The 20,946-nt window shown below is 41.2% G+C and overlaps 2 protein-coding genes across 3 annotated transcripts; one reads left to right on the top strand and one right to left on the bottom strand.

Annotated features, from left to right (window-relative positions):
- The first annotated feature begins 6,574 nt into the window (after positions 1-6,574).
- Positions 6,575-14,098, top strand: oxtrb (oxytocin receptor b). 2 transcript variants are annotated; one of them, XR_008414832.1, is made up of 4 exons: positions 6,575-6,634; positions 6,703-7,704; positions 12,611-13,448; positions 14,052-14,098. XR_008414832.1 is itself a non-coding variant. In XM_053867780.1 (3 exons), the coding sequence occupies exons 2-3, from the start codon at positions 6,780-6,782 to the stop codon at positions 12,856-12,858; spliced, it is 1,173 nt and encodes a 390-aa protein (XP_053723755.1). In that variant the 5' UTR covers positions 6,575-6,634; positions 6,703-6,779; the 3' UTR covers positions 12,859-13,841. The 2 variants fall into 2 exon arrangements, 1 of the variants encoding a protein (XP_053723755.1); XM_053867780.1 differs by lacking the exon at positions 14,052-14,098 and having other exon boundaries at positions 12,611-13,841.
- A 1,676-nt stretch (positions 14,099-15,774) lies between these two features.
- Positions 15,775-17,460, bottom strand: cav4a (caveolin 4a). Its single transcript, XM_053868727.1, has 3 exons — positions 17,136-17,460; positions 16,854-17,041; positions 15,775-16,531 (listed from the first exon to the last, which is right to left on the bottom strand). The coding sequence occupies exons 1-3, from the start codon at positions 17,352-17,354 to the stop codon at positions 16,381-16,383; spliced, it is 558 nt and encodes a 185-aa protein (XP_053724702.1). The 5' UTR covers positions 17,355-17,460; the 3' UTR covers positions 15,775-16,380.
- Between the last annotated feature and the right edge of the window lie 3,486 nt (positions 17,461-20,946).

Genomic DNA, 20,946 nt, shown 5'->3' with positions numbered 1-20,946 from the left:
TCAACGATTGCTAGTCTGTCTGAAACATCACAGAATCTTGGTGAAGTGGAAACTTCCCAGTCGGTACATTGGAGAATCCCTGATCTGTTAGAATGCTGAAGGCATTAGCAGTAGTTTAAACTGTAAACATCTGTTTTCTTACTTGTTGTTGCCTTCAGTTTAATGGATGGAGAGAATCAATCAGCTGTGTTGTAACATCCAGATATTAAATCAAACCCCGAAAACCGCTTGTTGGCTTTTTCATAACCATATTTAAATGCATTTTTTTTCCTCAAAATTACATTTTTATTCACCAAACAGCCTGGATTCAGATGATTCCTTAAAAGCACATGAATTAGCCAGCAGACGTCGCAACATCCCCTTAAATTAAATCAATTCAGACAACAAAAAAAAACATATTTAGAGTCTGTGACTGCTCTCAAATTCCAAGGAAACCATAACTTAAATTCTTGTTTAAATCATTCTACTTTTTGACTGAAACCTTCACGAACTTCTGATCTCTAAAGTCGTTTTCCACCAGAGGCACCTGGTGAACATATCAGAGTCACCAAAAAAGCGGCGCATTAACCATCAGTAAAGACACATGCTTGTCACTGACTTTACTTTAATGGAGCTCAGATGCAGCTGTTACAGTTGCTGCAACCTTCATGCTTCACAAATATCGCCAAAGGCCAAAGAGGCACTGGATTTCTGTCTCGCTTTAACTTCAAATAGAGAATGCAGAAGGAAGAGTTGGTATGAAAATAAGGAAACTTGTTCAGACATACGACAAAAAAAAAAAAATATATATATATATATATATATATATATATGAAAAGAGAGATTTCAAGGGGACAGAAGAGAGGTCCATTGGGTGGAATAAGTCAAGGCATGCAGAATTCCATTTGGAGATGTCACCGCTTCATGCTCTCTGAGGCATTGCAGCAAAACCTACCCTGCCCTCGTGAGCATCTTAATGAAGAGGAACTAATTTCTCCACTTTAAACAATGACTCGTGTCATAATTACCATTTCCTCCTATGGATGATGCTATAATGCAAAGAACATTGGAACACGGAGGCAGGGCCAAAGGTATCAATTCAATTCTTCAATTTTGATGGACATTTTCCAATACTTTTAGACCTTACTCTCCTGTTTTGAAGTTTTACATGGAATGTATGTTATTAAAGTTATAAATGCACTTTCAAGAAGGGAATCTGTCAGTTGGATAGTTTATTTCGTGTTTTTTTTTTCTTCAGAGCAATTTATTTTTTGGGTTTGTTTTGTATGGAAATGAAGTTTTTTTTCATGCTAAATTTTATTCAGCCTATTTTTCTGACTGAAAATCCTGTGAGAACATCCAACCTACGGTCAACATCAGTGGATGAGTTGTGTCGTCCGCCTGAAAATTACATACAAAAGCAAAACAAAAAAGGTAAACAACAACAATCACAAAAAACTTACATAATTACCATAAAATAAGGCCAAATAAATATCATTTTTTAAATTCAAGTGAGTGCAATACCCTTCTGTAAATTTAAAACAAAATTAAGCAGTACAGATAACCATTGTCAAAAGATTCCTGCTACAACTAAGTGTTCTGTAAAAAGAGTAGCTTGCCCTGCTAAAAGTGTAGTGTATAATCTAAATGGTGACAATAAATGTGCCCATTAAAAGTGTCAATATTGTCATTCGGTCACTTCACTCACACAGCCATTGCACCTTTAGGTCACTGAGTGGCGACTTTGTTATGGGATGGCGCTTGAAGTGGGTTACAGCTTATAGATGGATAGACAGCCTTTATTACCTGACTAGCTAGTGGAGCAGGCCTCACAAACAACCATATTGTGCCCGATTCTGACCCAATGTTGCCGGTTCCCAACCCACTCTGACGACCGTGACTGTTCTAAGAAGACTATGTTTGAGCTCCGCTGTAATATACAGTTTTAAAAAAGTTACTTTCACTAGTAACTAGTTACTTTGAAAGTAATGAGTAACTTGAAGTAACAAAGTTACTTTTGAAAGAGGTAACTAGTAACTGTAACTAAGTTACTAACTTAAAGTAACTTGCCCAACACTGCGTATAACACACTACCCACGGCTTTACACAATGGTTTGCATGTGTGCAAACCAATTGTAGGCGTGCACCTAGCATTTCCTTAAAAAAAACTAAACTATAATATATAACTATAGCTATATAGGCAGATTAGAAAAACTATATGTTTTTCTAATCTGCCCCTTAATATTTGCCCAAGCCATCACCCAAAAAAAAGAAAGAGATGAAGCTTTTATTGATTGAATGTTTGTCACAGGCATACTGCACATTGAGAGCACACAAACTGAAGCTTGAATCAAATGCATCGTAACTATCTCAGAATTCTGTTTTGCTATCAGTTTAATAGTTACATTTCATGATGCTTTTGTTTTTGGACTGTGTGGTTCCCTCATTTGGAGTCTATTCACAGCGTACATTAAGAAGAAAGATCAACTGTGTAGTCTTTCTTTGGCACGGCAGTTTTCTCCCAAACTTTCGTCACACCAGCAAGATTCAATTCTGCGTAACATTCTGGAGCCTTTCATCAGCACTCACACATGCTTCAGGTTAGAAGTGTGTGCTGCTTTATACCAGTGGGTGCACTGGAACCATGGGGCAGCTGGAGCAACATGTCGGTTTGTTATCCTTGGATTGCGTTGACCCTTTGTTCAGCCATTCCCACCGCAGGACAGACCATCACAACATGCCAACTTGATCACGGATGCACCAATGATGAGTATAGGCGGAAGGTTCATATGGGCAAATGCAAGGCACGGTTGAAATGAGGTCGAGAACGAAGAGAACATCCGCTCTTCGCTATCATTTCCCTGACGGCTTCCATGCTGAGGAACCTTCTATTGCACTCATCTGTTTTATGTCAATGTATTGTGCGTAACGTGATATTTGTACCATTTGTTTTCCACCCCTGTAGAGCAGTGTGTCCATCATAACTCACTAATGCGGTTCATGTGCGCCGCTATCATTGGGATTTAACTGAGATATTAATTTGTGAGTGTGACTAAAGGAGAGAATCAGCCGTGTAATCCGCCGTTCAACTTTGTTAAACAGCATGTTAGAGTTGCTCTCAGATGACTGTAATGTGGCACGAGGTGTTTTCTTTGGACACAAATCTGGATCGCTCTTGACGTATATTGGTGAGTCGGTCAGTTGCTTATTAGTTGGTATTACTTACGAGTTATATTGATTTAAAAATATAGGGAATATAAGTCTTCAAGCAAAGCCAGAAAACCAACGACTTGAACTGTTGGTTTCGTTTTGTTCGCTGAGGACATCATTTTAATCAGAGATTTAAGTGTGTTCTTGTATGTTTTAAATGGCTTTTATACTAGAGACTTAAATTGGCAGATGGTTTGGTGTCAAACACAAGGCGTTCAGGCCAAATACAGCTCCCCAATCCATCATATGTGGCCCGTGAGATTGTACATTAATGTGTACTTTGATAGTGTGACTGTGTCTTAGTCACATGTTGCGATCTTTATGACCTTCACGATAGGTGCTTGTGATTTAGTTTAGTTAATACTTTAGTTAATACTCAGTCCCTGGATGTGTACTCGATGAAAAGCGGAGTATTCTGTCAGGTTATAAGGCAAGTTTAACAAAAAAACATTGACTTTTGTGTGCGTTTTAGTTGCGGAAAAGGAAGAAAAAAAACAACTTTCAAAATAAAAGTATTGGCTTTTATTATAATGACAGATTTTCACCAAAAATAAAAGGTTAAAAAACGATTCGCACTGCAGTTGAAACGCTCCTGATGGCACAAGATAAATTTGCTCACGCAAATGCAAAAACTAAGCTTGAAATACATTGATGTCCGACATATAAATGCAAGCTTCTATTTTTTTTTAATCATTTACAAGCATCTAGCTGGGGATGAGGAGCTGCCTTTTAAGGTATGTAATGAGAACATGTAAAACCAAGTCTGGAAAAACATGTACATATAAGTCTGCCTGCAGGTAGAAAATGGTGCACTGAGGAATGTGAAGTATGAAATTGAGATGTGTGTCCTTTATCCCACTCTTTTATCCAGCATTATGAATGTGAAAGTGTAAAAACACAGGCACAGTTTTGCACTCATGAATTATTCCATCACGAATCACTCAAATAAGTTGATAAACCGATCTGTGTCTCTGACACAGAAAGGAAGAAAGAACAGAGGCCAACTGGTGACTCTAACTTGGTAAGTACTAGATTTTGTTCCACTCCTGAGCAAATCTTTACTTTATTTAGACTGTTTTATAGCAGAAAATAGAAGCAGTGTCCAGAAAAGGTATGCTGGGTAATAAAAAAGAACTTGTGAAGCAGTGAAGGGAACATGTTTTTATTTATTAAATAAGACTTCACATGTGTTCCACCGAGCAATAAAAAGCTAATGAGGCACCTGCTGAAACGTAATCTCATTTTATATGGCATGCGCCAGTCATATCTAGTTCGCGCAGCTTTTTTTTGAATCAGCTAATAACTCTCCAACTGTAAACTTTTAAGCTAGCAATAGAGTTGCTGTTCAAATTCATCCCAGCTTCATATTTTCATGGTATTTCACGGCCTGTTCAGCCACAGGCCTCTATTGAAAGGGCAGCATATATAGGAGTGAGAGAGCCGGTGTGGAGTCCCAGAGTCACAGAGGGAGACGGCACCGAGCTGCTGGAGGAATGTGCCGTTGTCAGGAAGGTGAATGGATGAGCTGGCGATGAATGAGGTCTTGAACCCAACTTTATTTACAGATAGAAAGGATGATTTATATGCTGCAGGAGCGGGAGCAGGAACTCTGAAACTCCCAACGCACAACAGAGACACCAAAGGCAGATGAGAATGAAACACGAGGTGGTCCACTAGATGGCGCTATTTACTTTATAGTCATGGACAACACACTGCCATAGTGCAATGAAGTGTCTTTCAACCTTCCTTAAGCCATGGCACACTTGGCCAAAGCCAAGGTTCCTTTGGTGCTGAGTCAAAAGTCCAGTAGCTAATCCTTTTTCATTTGTGAAAAGTTGTAGCCCCTGACACTTGGCTGCTTTGGCATGACATTTGCAGTAACAAGAAAACAAGAAAATATATTTGTATAAAAATGTCACCAGAAAGGGGTGGGCAATATGGCAAACATATATAAAGATTTATTTATTTTATCACAATCTCTTGTGTGGTCAGAGGCATATGAGATTTAAACACAACTCTAAGTCGCGTCTTTGCTGTGAGTGTACAGTATGTGGGAAGAGGAGCAACAAGTGCAGCTCTGCAGCAACCACATCAATGTAGAATTATAGATCTATAGTGTATAGAAAGAGTATGAACGAATCCATGTAACCTCCTCATGTTGGTCGACTGTCAACTCTAATTGTTCATATCTCCCACCTCAATCTCCAGACAGATTCCCACTGCACACCGACAGTCTCTCACGCCACACAGGTAGAAAAACACTGTTTTTTTAAACTTCCAAGGCCCACCTCGCTTTCATCACTGAGAGGAGGATTCATCCCTGTGGAGACCTAAAAAGGCAGAGCAGCCTATCCTCATCAACATCTACACTGGCTCCATGGGGAGCTGACTCACTTCCTGGTTGGCTTACTTAACTGAGCAGTGCTGACCACCTCCAGGATCAAGCTCAAGTGCAGATCATTCACCAGCCATGCGGACTATAGCTTGTTTTTCCCCATGCTATTTTGTACATGGTATAGCGGTGTCTGAGCCAAAACCAGCAGAGCGATGAAGTGTTCATTCTTTCCACGGGCAATCAAGAGGATAAGAACACATTGTTCCAGTCATATTCATACTTCTCCACTGACTTGTCTTCACCTCTGAAAGCTGCAAATCATCTTTTATACTTGTGATTTGCTGAGCCCACAATCACCCACTTTCCTCATGCATGTTGTCATCTGAAGAAGAAAGACTGTAAACAGGAAAGCAAGTGAAAACAAAGAAAGATCAACGTGCATGAATGCAGGCTCCTCCGCAGACTGGGAGGAGGACTTCTGATTCAACATCAACGTGGAATATGGAAACTGTACTGTGTGTTTTTCCTCAGGAAATGTATGTCACATGTAAAGGTTTAAGGCCAAGGCGTTCTCTTGAGTTCTGATGTGGCTGCTGCAAGAATCAAAACAGAGACCAGGGTGGCTCTATTTCAAGTGAAAATGGTATTGTGCCCAGATGAATTCCCAGTACTTCCCCTAAAACTTTGTATTATTCGTCATCATGTCATGTTTGAATAAATAAATAGTTTGGATAAAACCTGCTATTTTTAGAAGAGAGACAACTTTCATATTGCTGCATTTGTTTTTAGGGCAGCCTGGGTCCAGGATAACCTATGTATGAGTGCGCAGGAATTGGCGTTTGGAGAGTCACTCGCTTGATAAGTCTTGATATGTGCCCGGCACATGCAGAATATTAATGTTTAAAATGGTGCCCTGTAAAGTGTAATAAGGTAGACAGAAGGAAAGAAAGAATGGAAGGACGAAAGAGGATGAGTCTGGATCACATTGCACAGTGGTTCTGGGCAGAATAAGAGGAGGGGGCGTCACGGAGTTTCAGCAGACCATCTGACATCCAACTCAGCGGAGCACCTCTCGCCCTCTGGGGACCAGAAGTGACCATCGCATCAGAGGTCAGTGAGAAAACAAACGTTTCCCAGTGGAACTCTTCAGTTTCTGAATGACGCCTTGTTCGGTTCAGTTCGCAGCAGCAACTCTCAGTAGGAGCGCGCTGGTGATGTGACCGCCGGCTGCGCCACAGCGGCGCTTTTACGCACCATGGATGCGCTTCTGCATGATCTGGATGGCTGCGTCCACAACGTGTCCGGGACCAGCTCGACTCCTGGAAACGCGAATCATACGTCGAACAGCACCGTGAACCCGCTGAAACGCAATGAAGAAGTCGCCAAAGTGGAGGTGGCGGTCCTGGTTCTGGTGCTGCTGCTGGCTCTGACCGGGAACCTGTGCGTCCTAAAGGCGGTTCACTCCACCAAACACAGCCAGTCCCGGATGTATTACTTCATGAAGCACCTGAGCATCGCGGACCTCGTGGTTGCGGTGTTCCAGGTTCTTCCGCAACTCATCTGGGACATCACGTTTCGCTTCTATGGACCGGATCTGTTGTGCAGGCTGGTGAAATACGCGCAGGTTGTCGGCATGTTTGCGTCCACCTACATGCTGGTCCTGATGTCCGTCGACAGGTGTATCGCGATCTGCCAGCCTCTCTGGTCCATCCACCGGAGGAAGGAGCGCGCGTGCGTCATCGCCTCCTGGGTGCTCAGCTTGGTCTTCAGCATCCCTCAGATGTACATCTTCTCTCTGAGAGAGATTGGGAACGGCGTGCAGGACTGCTGGGCTGACTTTGTGCATCCGTGGGGAGGCAAAGTCTACATCACGTGGATGACCCTCAGCATTTACATCCTGCCAGTGGCGGTTCTCAGCGTCTGCTACGGCCTGATAAGTTTTAAAATATGGCAGAATCTGAATGTGAAGACCCGAAAAGAAGCCATTGTTGCTCTGACCCCGAGAGCGTCCAAAACTGCCACCCACCTCTGCCGCGTAAGTAGCGTCAGACTCATTTCCAAAGCCAAAATCCGGACGGTGAAGATGACTTTTGTGGTGGTCCTTGCCTATGTAGTCTGTTGGACCCCCTTTTTCTTTGTCCAAATGTGGTCTGCCTGGGATCCTGCTGCCCCACGAGAAGGTAAAGTGCTGCCTGCTTTATATATATATATTTTAAAAAAATGTGTTTCTACTACATCCTAATAATTACATTTGTGTGTGGTGTGTTTGTTTGTGTGTGTGTGTGGTAGGACATTTGAGTTATTAAAAAAAAAAAAAAACAGAGATGATGTGAATACAGAACTTTTGAAAATGAAAAAAATAGGTGACGATTTGCCATTACTCAAAGTTCAACCAACATTGATGTGCTTAACAGCACACTCTCGTGTGGAGTCAAATGTGTGTCCTGCTTGTCGAGGTATCAGTTGCAGGGCTTCAGACCATGATGTCCAGGCCAACTGTGCCAAATTGTTTGCAAGTATAACCTTCAACCCCCAAGTCAAGTTATCCTCTCAACTGAAGCCCTCCAAAAAGGAGATCGTCAAGTCACCTTCTTTTGTTATTTAATGCATCTGTTCTATAATGTCGGAGTGAAGCGGCTCTTCAGAATATCAGCTTCGGGCTACTGTTAATGTATGTGTAGGGGGATTATAAGAAAATAAATTTTAAAAAAAGCAGCTCCCAGTTCTGCACAATTACCTTCAGCCCAGACGTCCAGACTGAGCACTGACGAATGAGAGGGTCATTTCCAGTGTTTATGTGTTCAAAGGAAGTCCTCATGGAGCTGCATCACTCAGTTTCCACTCGAGTCCCTGTGGTCATTTATATGATTCCAGATATCTGCTCTTCGTCCATGATGTTTTTCTTTTTGTGACCACCACCATTCATGAGGAACTAGATTTACACACACACATATGCACTATATATATATATATATATATATATATATATATATATATATATATATGTATGTATATATATATATATATATATATATATATATATATATATATATATATATATATATATATATATATATATATATATATATATATATATATATATATATATATATATATATATATAGTTGTGGGATTAGTGGTGGGACTTTAACACGTTAATAAACATGTTAAAATATTTTAATTGCATTTAATAATTTTCTTTTACTTTAATTTAACAGTTCCTCTCCAGACAAGACAGAACCTTTGTAAGTGCAGGAGTTCCTGGTCCACTGTCACACTGATGCACAAGGCAGCTAGGATGATAACAACAACAACAAACATGGAGGAATCCTTGAACGAAAGCAAACAAAAGCTTCTGTTTGCTTTTGTTCAGGGGTGTTTTTCGCTACACAATGGCCAGGGTTTCCACCACTCTGAACGGACTTCTTCCTCTTATAAAATTGAAATTCTTACACAAATATTTTCAAGACATTAAAAGAGCTTTAGTTTAAATAAGGTGATATAAAAACTTGAATATATAAGTGTATGTGTGGGTCCATCATTATTATTGAGAAATGTGGCTTCTTGTGACAAATATTCTTATGTCTTTGAAAAACCAGATTATGAACAGTAGTCTGACGCATCAAAAAGTCACAAATCCATGCAGCCATTTCAGCTGATTCTTTCCATCATCATGTTTTGTCAGACCACAGGAGCTAGATGTGATCCAGCTCACATCACTCCCAACTGATGACTAAACTTTCCCACTGATTTCCTTCCAATGCCAGAACTTATCCCCCAATTTGGTGAAGCATTACATTTGATTACTGCTGAACACCAAGGCTTTGGAGCAAAGGGCGCTGGCCCTTGTCCATGATTCATGTTCATCTTTAACTTCAATACCCAGAAGTCATCTGTATATGCGTGACGTTTTTACACTTTTTTTAGTGGTTACTTGACACTTTCAAGTAAAAACAACACCAACTGAAGAATGAAGTTGTGATGGCAGTGCCACGAAGTACACAGACGAGACAGTACAGGGCAATATAAAGTACAGCCCGACTACTGGACAACATGGTGCATCAATCATCCAAAGGTCAAAATGATCATACGGTTCTTGCTGTCAGCATCAGCACCATTGTTGCTTTACAGATGACAAAGAAAGTTACTGACTGCAAACAGATAAACATCTGTAACAAGTTATGTAAGTGACTGCAGCCGACGCCTGGTGATGTCATAATATACACATTAGATGAGTGAGTTTATGCCCATCCCCAACTGAGGGTCACTCTGAAGTTCTCTTATATAGTATTCATTTATCTATAACAGTTTTCAAGCTGTAGCCTTTTGAAATAGTGATATACAAATGGAATATTTAATGGAAAAGTCTGTGGTGCCCTAAAGGTTAATGGCTCTGAGGCTACTCTTGGAAATATGTTGCAAGTTAGGGAGGTTAGTCTCAGCCACTGAGGAAGTGGTGAGTCTCAGACAAATTTTACCAAAATGTCATAGCGCAAAGGTTTTTTTTTGTCCTCATTTATGCCAAAAACTCAGGTGTGGTCACTGTGCTTTTCACTCTACTGTCGCATTCTGTTAAGCTTCTTCTTTACAATGAGACGCTCAGTTATAAATGTTTTTTGAGAGGGCTGGTCGCGCTGTTATCTGACCAAACTGCCTTCTCCTTTGACTTGCTCTCATAACAAGGTGGGACATGCTGTGCCCTTCCTGCTCGACTTTACCGTTGGAGTGTTTGTTCTGCCACTCAGAAACAAAGGGTTTGACTCCTGATCCAAGTCCATGTCAGCTACACAGAATGGACTGCGATGCGAGCCAAACGCAACACCATGTTGAGGAAGGAGGGATGAAGCGAAGCAAGCTTGAGATTGTTGTGTGAAGGGCATCATGAGAGAATGTAGCAAGAAAAACAAGCGTTATTGTCGTTGGACGGGAGTTTTCCTGTCACCTCTGATGGGGGGAGTCAAAGGTTCTTTGGTATTTGTTGGTTAATAAATGTGATGTCAAGTGCATGATTAAATGAGAAAGGTGGTTTAAGTCCTGCTGCTGTGTTTTGGGAGGAAGAGATGAGATGTAATGAATCTGCCTGTCAAGCAATGCACTATTGCTTAAGAATGAAATGATTTGCACTTGAACTGTGGCAAGGTCTGCCCTCTTTCCTGGCAGAGGAATAGCACCATAAACAGAGCAAACACACTGTACACAGTAGAATTTGTGATCTTCCTGCAGAGACCCCGATTCCACGTGCGAGAGCTTTGTCATATCATCGCGTGCCGTTACGAACAGGCCATACTGAGATGATGAAAAACCCGACTTTACGCACTGTTTGCTTAACCTTTCCTCCCGAGTCGTCTAGGATATAACGCATGGTTTTAATCAAATAAGCCACCAATGCATCAACATCAGCCCTTCTCATTTTAGCACCATCTCCTCCAATTATAAGTTTAGATCGCACCAAAACAAAGGGGAGGCCAATATTAATGTTTTTCCCGACCCTGGCAACAAGTGAAGAAACTGTAATTCAAAGTCAAATCCTTCAGAGAAAACAAAGAGAAGTCGGAGTTCTGTCCTTCTGTGGTATGTTCCGCGAAGATGAACCTCTGGGGCTTTGTGGCTAAATAAGCGCTCAGCTCAGGACTGGGCGTTTGACCGTGTCTCATTTGGTCATTTTCCACAGGTTGCACGACACTTTTCTCACCGTGAAGATAAAAATGCATCATTCTTTTCCGTGTTGTGCCTCCTCTGTGCTTCCAGAGCTGGAAACCTAGTCAACTGGATGAGTAGGAACCTGTCTCACACTGCGGATGTGGACTTTTAATTGGTTACATTCATCATTGAGTATGTCAAAAACCTTAAAAACTCAATTGAGACACATGCAACACCCTTTTAAGTCACTCCATCCTGCTGTGTGTTGGCCATGTCAAAGAAGCACCAAGGAAATGTCCAACTGATGCTGGACTGACTTAGACAGGTTAGAAAAATTCCTCCGTTATTAGATGCACGTGGAAGCTGGAGGCAAAGATACTCGTCCTTTTAATGCATGACAAAAAAAAAAAAAAATGACAGCACAGTAGTAGGTTCACAGCATGGCCTCTCTCCAGGGACTCTGGTTTCCTCCCACAGTCCAAACACAGACAGAATAACTGGAGAACTGAATTTTGGTTTCCCTAAGGCATTTTCGGCAACAGCATATAACAAATAACAAAAACATATATAACATATAACAAATAACAAAAACATGTTTACGGGATGAGCATTAAAATGAGTTTCAGAATGGAATGGATGAGAAATGGACGACGATGACAATGATGAAGGAATATCTCCTGGCATCTGAATTGAAAGTATAAATAAATGATTAAAATATGAAGCCAAACTCAATAAATGTCAGCCATGATTGTGATAACCATGCATTAAAATGCGCTACACTTTAGATTAGGGAACATTTATAACCATAAAGTTATATTGAATCATTATAATGAACTTTTTAGATTAGTTTTGTTAAACCTGAGTATATTTCGCCTTGGATTTGTAGAGTAATCTCCTTGTCAATAGTTTATTGAAGTGTTTCCTCGTTTAACTTGTAGTAATAATAATAATAATACATTATATAATAATTACATTACTCAAGTTTTCATATTTTCATATCATAGAAACATATGAATCTGGAATTAATTTTCCACAATTAAACTTTTCTTTTTTAAATGAATTTAAGTTTTTATCATGTATTACTTTTTGTTTATTCATATACATCTTCATTTTATTGATAAAAATAACATTGATTAAAGCAGAACATTAACTTTTGCCCAAAATATTTTGGAAGTATTTGACTGCAAGATATCAGTATAAGTGTATAATAATATAATAATAGTCGAAACACAACAACGCTTTGAATAAATGAAGATGTGGACAGGATATTTTAAATAAATACCACTTTAGTTGCATGAAAAATACATATGCGGTCAGTGCTTTCAATTATTGTCACAATTCTAGTATGAGAGTGTGAAAACTATGCTGAATCTGATTTGCAAAAGTGTCTTGTTATTGGGTAGAACAAGAATATCCAAGAGTAATAACTCAATGGTTTCTCCGCAGAAGCAGCATTCATCATCGCCATGTTGCTGGCCTGCCTCAACAGCTGCTGCAACCCCTGGATCTACATGTTCTTCGCAGGCCACCTCTTCAAGGACTTGTTGCAGGGCTTCTTCTGCTGCTGTCAGCACTACTGGACGGCGCCCCCCTGCCAGTGCGAGCGGCAGTGCAGCCACAAGAGCAGCTGCTCGACTTATGTCATCAGGAACACCGGCAGCCACAGGAGCGTCTCTCACACTTCCAGCACATGAGGACCAGCAGCTGGATCACATTCAGAAGGACGCTTCCCTCCAGTTCTCTTAGTGGGCTCAGTGTGTTCTTTCAGATGTTTAGAATAGAGAACAGTGTGTGCACACGATGGAAGACAGACCGTGACATCAGACACCACCAGAAGTGAACCCACAGTTCTCCGAATGGCTGGACTGAATTACAGGTTTCTGGTGACAATAGATTTTTTTCTTCCAATAAAGCTGTTATTTTTTTGGTTTGATTATACTCCACAGTGCACAAGAACAACTTTCATATACTATATAAAACGTTTGCAGAGACTCACAAAATCAACTCTTTGTAATTCAGTATGTGCAGAGTTCTTGACAATCTATGAATAATTATATGTAAAATTCATTTTTTTTGAGGGGCAAGTGTCATCAGAGATCGACAAGAGAGCTCAATTTTTCCCAATAGATTTTCCTGTTTGATGCCTGTTCTATTTGGATCAAATTGATTCTTTCAGACAAGCTTCAGCTTTGAGTGTAAAGCGTCTAGATCTGCACCTGAGGAGATGTCTCTGGTCTTACGTGCGGCCTAAAGACCCATCTATGCTCCCTTTATGAGCGACATTGTATCCCTCTCTTTCAAATGGTTACCGTCGTTGATCACATGCTTCTGTCCTTTCTTTTCGTTGGTGTTGCTGTTCACCAATTTATCCACCAGGGGGAGCAGCTCAGAGTGAAACTTTTATGACAACAACAAACTCCAAAATAAACATGCCGACTGTGGAAGAAGTATTGAACACGCAGTTCTTGCACAGAAGAGGGAAATGGAGGCAGCGTTGTAGGAGGCCGTGGTCGGAGAGGCTGTTAAATATATCGCCACTGGAGGATGGAGAATTTCCGTCATTGTAATGTCTTCTTCATGTCTCATTAGAGCGACATATCGGGTAGTAACAGCTACACTGCCCCCCACGGTTTCCGGTGGTACTGCAGAAATATGGAGGAAATGAAGGCAGAGCTCCGTCTGTAACTGGATCCATACGTAACATTAGGCATGAATGGACCAGTGCCTCCTCTGACAGTGAAGTCAAGTTCTGCAGAGAGGCTGTGTGAGAGTGGCTGTGTGACAGCTGCTGCAGTCCAGCATCTTTCTCCTCATTGGACATTCTTCTCTGGACGTTCCGGAACAGCTCATTGAGAGTAGCCTGACTGCCCTTAACCAACACTGACAGTGATGTTCCTCTCCTGCTGAAGCAGCTTCACATCTATTACTCTCTCGAAGGATGATCTGCTGGACTCTCATCCGCCTCCTTCAATATCACCTCCTGAAGCTGCTTGGATGGGTGGACCATCACATGGCTTCAACTTCTCGATTCGGATTCATTTACACAGTGTGTGAGGACAAACAAAGACATTCCTTTGGTTCCAGGAGTTTGAATACTGATCTTGTGGTTATTGAGTCCATAGAAAACAATGACAAGATCCACCAGACAGATGGCACCAGAGAAGGATGCTGCCTGCTGTTGGACTCTGGACTTCTTCACCAGTCCGTCTGAGCTTACAGCCGGACCGGGTCACCATCTCTTGTTGTGTCCTGGTACCGAAGACTGAAAATCTTCATCCAACAACTACATTCTGCACAACATTACTTCCTGATACAAAATAAAATCGCCACAGCAACATAACTTGAAAGTAAATACTACAAAACAGTATGTCCTGCAGTCCCACTTTCACGACGATAAAAACACAATTTATTTCAAAATATGTTTTGAATATTCTTTCAACAAATTTTGAGGAGAATACAAAAATGACAATGAAAAGAAGAAACAAAAATGTAGTCATGAATGTGTTGTTGAGATATTCCTGGTTAAAACAGAAACAGGATAAAAAAATATATAGTTGTATAGTTTTTGTCTGACCTCACGAGGGCCACGAAAACCCAGGCAAAGGGCCGCGCTTTTCCCAGATCTGGTAGACCAACTCACTCTTTCATTCATGACATTATTATTGGTACCAACTCTCTAAAACAACTGATGCCCTGCGAAGCTTAACAGCTAACAACTAGTCCAAGGTTCCTCCATCACACTGAAGAACAGAGATGAAGACACAGATCATTTGAATCATTCCACCCTAGCACACAAGTTCAGAAGGTTTTAAACGTAATAATCTAGCCCTTAAAAATAATACAATACAGTCAGAGTTGAATAATAATTAAAACAAATCATAACAATTGACTAGAACCCTTATTCCTATTGTGATATGAACGTACTTCTGCTGTTAGTTATCAAAGCATGAGCAGGTGTTTACAGACAGCTCCACCAGCCTGGGTGTGGACTCGGCCACCTGACTTGGACTCCAGTCAAGAATTCACCGTCACTCTCCTGAGTGCGTGCTGTTGGCCGCTTCAGAGGTTTGGACCATCTTGTACTCTCACTTGTAGACTTTTCAACTTTCACGTTGAAGATAAATTTAACAGACATGGCAGTCAAGTTAGCTCAAGTTTAGCTTCACTGGATCGGAGAGTGGGTTTATAGCATAAACACAACATTCACTCGGAAACATCACCTAGATATCACCAGTGACTTTTTTTCCCAGGTCACCAGGGTGTTGCTGGACTCATAACGTCAGAGAGCTTCACCCGTACTGACATCGCAGCAGCAGCCTAGTCACCTGGCTTTTGCCTGGTTGTTCACTTGCTTCTCACTGAATCCCTCAATCTGAAAAGTCGGAACCTCAGCTGCAGGTCAGGAGTTGTCTGGCTGAAACCTTCTACTGAGGTGGTGCTAGCAGTGGTGTTGGTGCCACTGTGGAGATATTACTGTAACAAAGTTGGTGAGAGTCAGAGTAAGATTTAATTTTTCAAAGCAAAGCGGGCACAGCGGGGGAAATAAGTGAAGGAATGAACATGAGATTAAAAGTGCAGATAGGATTTTATTGATATGAAGTCACTAGAAAAAAAAAAGTTGGTATCAGACGTCACACATATATCACTCATATTGTGATGAAAAATGTCATTATTAAATGAACAAAAATATCTAAAAACAGTGGCATTATTGAGACACATTTTTTTTCACCAGATCAATTGAGATATATTTTGGAATATAAAACTGATATCTTATTTGATCTAAAATTAAAACTGTATTACTGAGGAAGACGGCTTTATAACTGACCTTCATTGATGTGTGAAGTGTGATATAATGATAAAATATAAAGGCAAAGTGCGGTCGGTCAATTTACTAAACAAATCCTGGTGAAATTATTTTAAATTAAATAGGGGTGAGACAGGAAAACATACTTTGTCATCACATTACGTTTTTTCGCTGAGAAACTGCAGCGTAGTCACCGCTCGTATTATTCTTATTTTCCCCAAACTCGCCCCCCCATGAAAGTTATTAACTCTTTTAAGTGGAGTGATCTGTCGGCAAATATTTTCACAGGGTTTGGAATAATAGTGTGATTCTCTGTTTAGCTGTGTAAACGTCAACCGTGTTTAATCTAATAAAGTTCAGCATCACCCACTTGCTCATTGTTTATCAAAATATAATCCCACTGTGTTGAGAGTCATTCCTTGGCAAAATGGATGCTGAATCCTCGACAGCACCTCCCTGCGCTGGAGAAGAAGGGGTACAGGATCACGTCCAGGAATGTGGCCCACAGGAACTGCACCCAGCATAAGCAGATCAGGATGTATCGGGTGCCGGGTCCAACCATCCTGTCGCAGAGAAAACAAGCAGAGCTTCTGCTGCCATTTAATGCTTCTCACTTACAATCATCTATAAATGTGTTTAGCTCCACATTAAATATACTGCAATTTCATCTCTCCTTTTCTTCAGCCATGGTGGAGGGCAAAACATCACACGCCACCAAATGTAAGGGACCAACAATGACATATGGTGAGGAGCTATGTCACCAGGGAGAGGCTCGGTGTAGAGCCACAGAACCTTGCAACCAATTGAGTTGGCAAAATAATAATAATAATAATAATAATAATAATAATAATAATAATCATAATCATAATCATAATCTCCACCCACCAAATGTGAAAACAGCTGACGATAGCAAAGAGGAGTCCAGTGATGATGGACATGGGAATGGCCAGAAGCACGGTGACGATCCTGTAGATCCAAACCCTGCCGACCTCAAACAGCGCGTGACTCCAGATCCAAACTCGGTCTCCACTCCGCACGGACACCGGCTCCGCGATCACGTCCTCAAACGTCACCTACAGTACAAAGAAAGGCCGCTGGGATCCAGCGCTGACAGGAGGTGCACTGAACCTCCACCAGGTGGCGCCTGTTCACAGATGGCTGCCGTACCTGGAGGACGTCGTTGATCCCGCGGGGGTCCCGGGAGTTGATCAGGGGCTGAGTGTCGCTGATTTCCACCAAAGCAGAGGTGTGGATGTTGTCTTCCTCCTCCTCCTCATCCGGGCCCGGCTGCGCTTTCCACAAAGTCTGGGGTTCCTCTCCGTTCTCTTCATGGTCGCTGTCATTCAAACTGATCTCCACCTCCTGCGGGTCGCCCCCCTTCATCATTGTTGGGTCCCAAACTGATGTTAAACCTCAAGAATCCGGGCAGGGAGAGCAGCAGCAAACCGAGGCCTCCGGACAACTCCCGAGCCTGCCACCGCACGAAGGTTATATTGGGACTGTTACGGTGCCCTGCATGGCATTTGCAGATCGTTTTTCTGTGCCATGGGAGAGTAGAGGGATATAAATACTGTGACCGAGGAGATGAGCGCGCATACACCCAAGTGGAGATGGCTCACGCCACATTCTACACATCTGACTTGACCACATGCGTTTTGAAAGAATTTTATCATTGTAACGTTGAATTATTATTATTATTATTATTATTATTATTATTATTATTATAGGGTGTATTGAGGAAGAGACTGCACCTTTTATGTTGATATTCCAGCTGAGAATAATACTACTACTCCTTTAACTACTACAACAACTACTACTATTACTACTACTGCCACTACTAATAATAATACACTTTAATAGTAACACAAAGGCCTGGAGCGAAAGAACAGATGAGTGAAGTGCCAGGACTTTATTTATTTATTATCATTTATTAAATGAATGAATGCATGTTAACCGGGTTACTTTACATGTTGCATAACTCTTGTAACTATTACATTACATGGTTACTATGTTTACAATTTTTTCAATATTCTTGCAAGCAAGAACACTCCTTGTAATTCTTATTCTTATTCTTATTCTTATTCTTATTCTTATTCTTATTCTTATTCTTATTCTTATTCTTATTCTTATTCTTATTCTTATTCTTATTCTTATTCTTTGGTTTCTGGTAAACTTATATTTATATTTGTCATATTCCGCCATCTATTGGTTAATAACGGTACTGCATTCATTCTGAACTCTAGACACGTGTGTTGATTTATATTGTGTCTTTTGGGGTTAGTCTATCTTCTTTATTTTTGAAACGAGACATTGTTTTATATTTCAGTAATCTTTCATTGTGTCATTCAACTACCGGTGCAAAGTTATTGTGATGAATTACCTGAATGGAAAAAAAAGGTTTCAACTCAGGGGACCTTTGGTTTCTTTTCTGCCTGAGAAAAATGCCGTATTGAAAAATAAGAAGCACGAACTGGCACAACATCATGAAGGTCAGGCAGCTGTGATGCTGCTGGACAGCATGTTCCTTTGAGTTCATCAATCTGTTGACAGAGATAGCAAAGACACCGTATGGTCCGATAGCTGAAAGGCCTTTCAAACATGCTCCTGAGAGCATTTTCACCTGCACCGACCTTTGTACCCATTAAACACTCCAGTCTATTATTAGGTCAGCGGTGAGTCGGACTGGACGCTTCAATGAAGAGAAGAACGTCAGAGTTGTTTGTCTTTTGCTTTTCATGCCGTGTCTCCTTCGTCACCATCAATGGTCCGTCCGGACACACCGTCATGCCAGGTATCACTGTCCAGATTCTCATCATCACCTGACCTCTGACCCACAGTTTCCTCAACTTAGGTGCAATGAACCTGCAACCACAAGCCACCATTCCACCACCAAGATATTTGACACCCAATTTTAAGATGATTTCCTGTCAACTTTAACTGAAAGCATGCGTTTCCGTCTCCATGGTACAACACAAGGTAATCCAAGTGTACTGACAGGGTTGGTTCCTGTTCTGCTGCCTGCGATGTTGGTATGTTAATGGACCAAAGTCCTGAACAGATGGGTCTGTTTGTGTCTGTACACACAGGTGATGTCAACCTGGTGTGTGTGTGTGCGCTTGAGGTCGATGTTTATAGAGATTGCGTCAGCAATGTTCACTCACTCAATAGCTTCTGCTTATATTTATTTATTTATTTTCATGGAGTCAGGTCACATGTCTGCCAGCTAACTCTGGAACAGACAGCGACAGTTAACACAAAATGAAACAAGCGCCCGCTGAACTCAGCCCACAGTTCATGGCTGCGTCCTGAACAGCAGACTGATATATGGGACAGGAGATTTGAGCGTGTTCCTGCTCGGCACCTGTCAGTCCAGCTGTCACACAGCAGTCATGAAGCACCGAAAGGTCAGACAGATTATTTGCTTTGTCTGGATTAGCAGCGTGTGTAACACACACCAACAGAATACCTGCACATTCAACGTTCCATCTAATAGTTTTCAATATATTTTTAAATCCTTTCAATATTATCACTTTTAAGTGTTTATTAAATATAGTTTTCACGCTAGTCTGTTCAATACTACATTGAATAAAGTCATTGAATCTGAAAACTAAATCAAACCAAACCCCATATTCCCTGTTTTTCTTTTATTAGAGCGCATGATAGCAGATGATGTTTGTCATATATTTTCTCATATTCTTGCAACTTACCCTGAAAAAAGCAGTCACTATATTTTTTTAAATGAAATTTACTCTTAGCATTTATCAGCAAAAATCAGTTTGCACGAGCAAATTTGTTGTAGTCGTTTTCATATCAAGGTGAGTCACGGTGAGACTGAAAAAATACTTGTTGTAGACTTTAATGCTGTTTACTTGAACCGACTTCACCTTGGATTCACGCTCCCTTCAAGTTGTCGATGGTTCACTGGACTAAAGCGTCTGAGCAGGACACAAAAGCATAAATCACAGCTGCTGTCTTTGATTCTTCCGCACGCTGCTCTCATTAAAAAGCTCTTCAAGTTTCCAGTCAGCCGGGGCAGCAGCCTGCAGGAGACGTGGGTTCACTGAATAATAACTGAAACAGTCCGGGGTGGATGGTGGTTGATTTGCACTCGTGTTTGATCCGATTCTTTGTGGGGCTGATTATACACTGCTTAAGGAGGCTGAATTGTGTGGAGGTTGGAACAAAGACCAGGGGTGGGAGACAAACATCGGCACCTCATGGTACAGAACAGATCTACTTTTTGCAATCCATTATGACCTTGTCATCTCCACACGGGGTCTAGTTTTCCCTCCTGCTGATTTTGACCTGTTTATTTGTGGGTTCCCTCCGACCCTCAGTGTGGGCATCCTCTTGTCCTGTGGGTCCGTCTGACCCCACTTTACTTACTGACTCATGACTTGCATCTGCTTCCACTTCCTGCTCAAACTCCACCCTGCTCTGCACGTTTAAGTGACAGCTTTACTTAACTGCAAACCAGGATCTAGCTCTACATATTTGTTAGTTTGTTTATCGTCTTTAAATCACTGTGCACTCGCTTCATTTGCACGTCTGTCTCACCAACACTATCGCTTAAGTCAAAATAATCTTGAGTGAACGGCCCATACACTTGAACTGTGCATCTGACAGGCATTTTCCATCAAAACTATGTGAATATTGTTAATAAATCTGAGCTGCTGCTGCATAGAACCAGTGTTTGATGTTGTGCTCAATATGTTTTATTGATACATAAGTAAATATGAATCATGATCTGCTGGGCAACAATAGTAGAGAGGATTGCAGACGGCTACTTGCACTGCTATGGAATAGAATTTTTCCCTATATAATGGTGTGTCTTCTGCTGAGATGCTGGCTGAGACGCATCCTCATCCTTGTTTTTGTTAAACCTCTGAATGTCTGCCGTTGATACAAAAACTACGTTTCTAAATTTGCTGGGTAAAGATTTTTTTTTTTCAAATGGAAGACTGCGGATCATCACATT

Source organism: Synchiropus splendidus, chromosome 6, assembly GCF_027744825.2.
Source record: "Synchiropus splendidus isolate RoL2022-P1 chromosome 6, RoL_Sspl_1.0, whole genome shotgun sequence".
Lineage (NCBI taxonomy): Eukaryota > Metazoa > Chordata > Actinopteri > Syngnathiformes > Callionymidae > Synchiropus > Synchiropus splendidus.
Note: the sequence above shows the minus strand (reverse complement) of the source record. Positions and strands in the feature narration are given on the sequence as shown.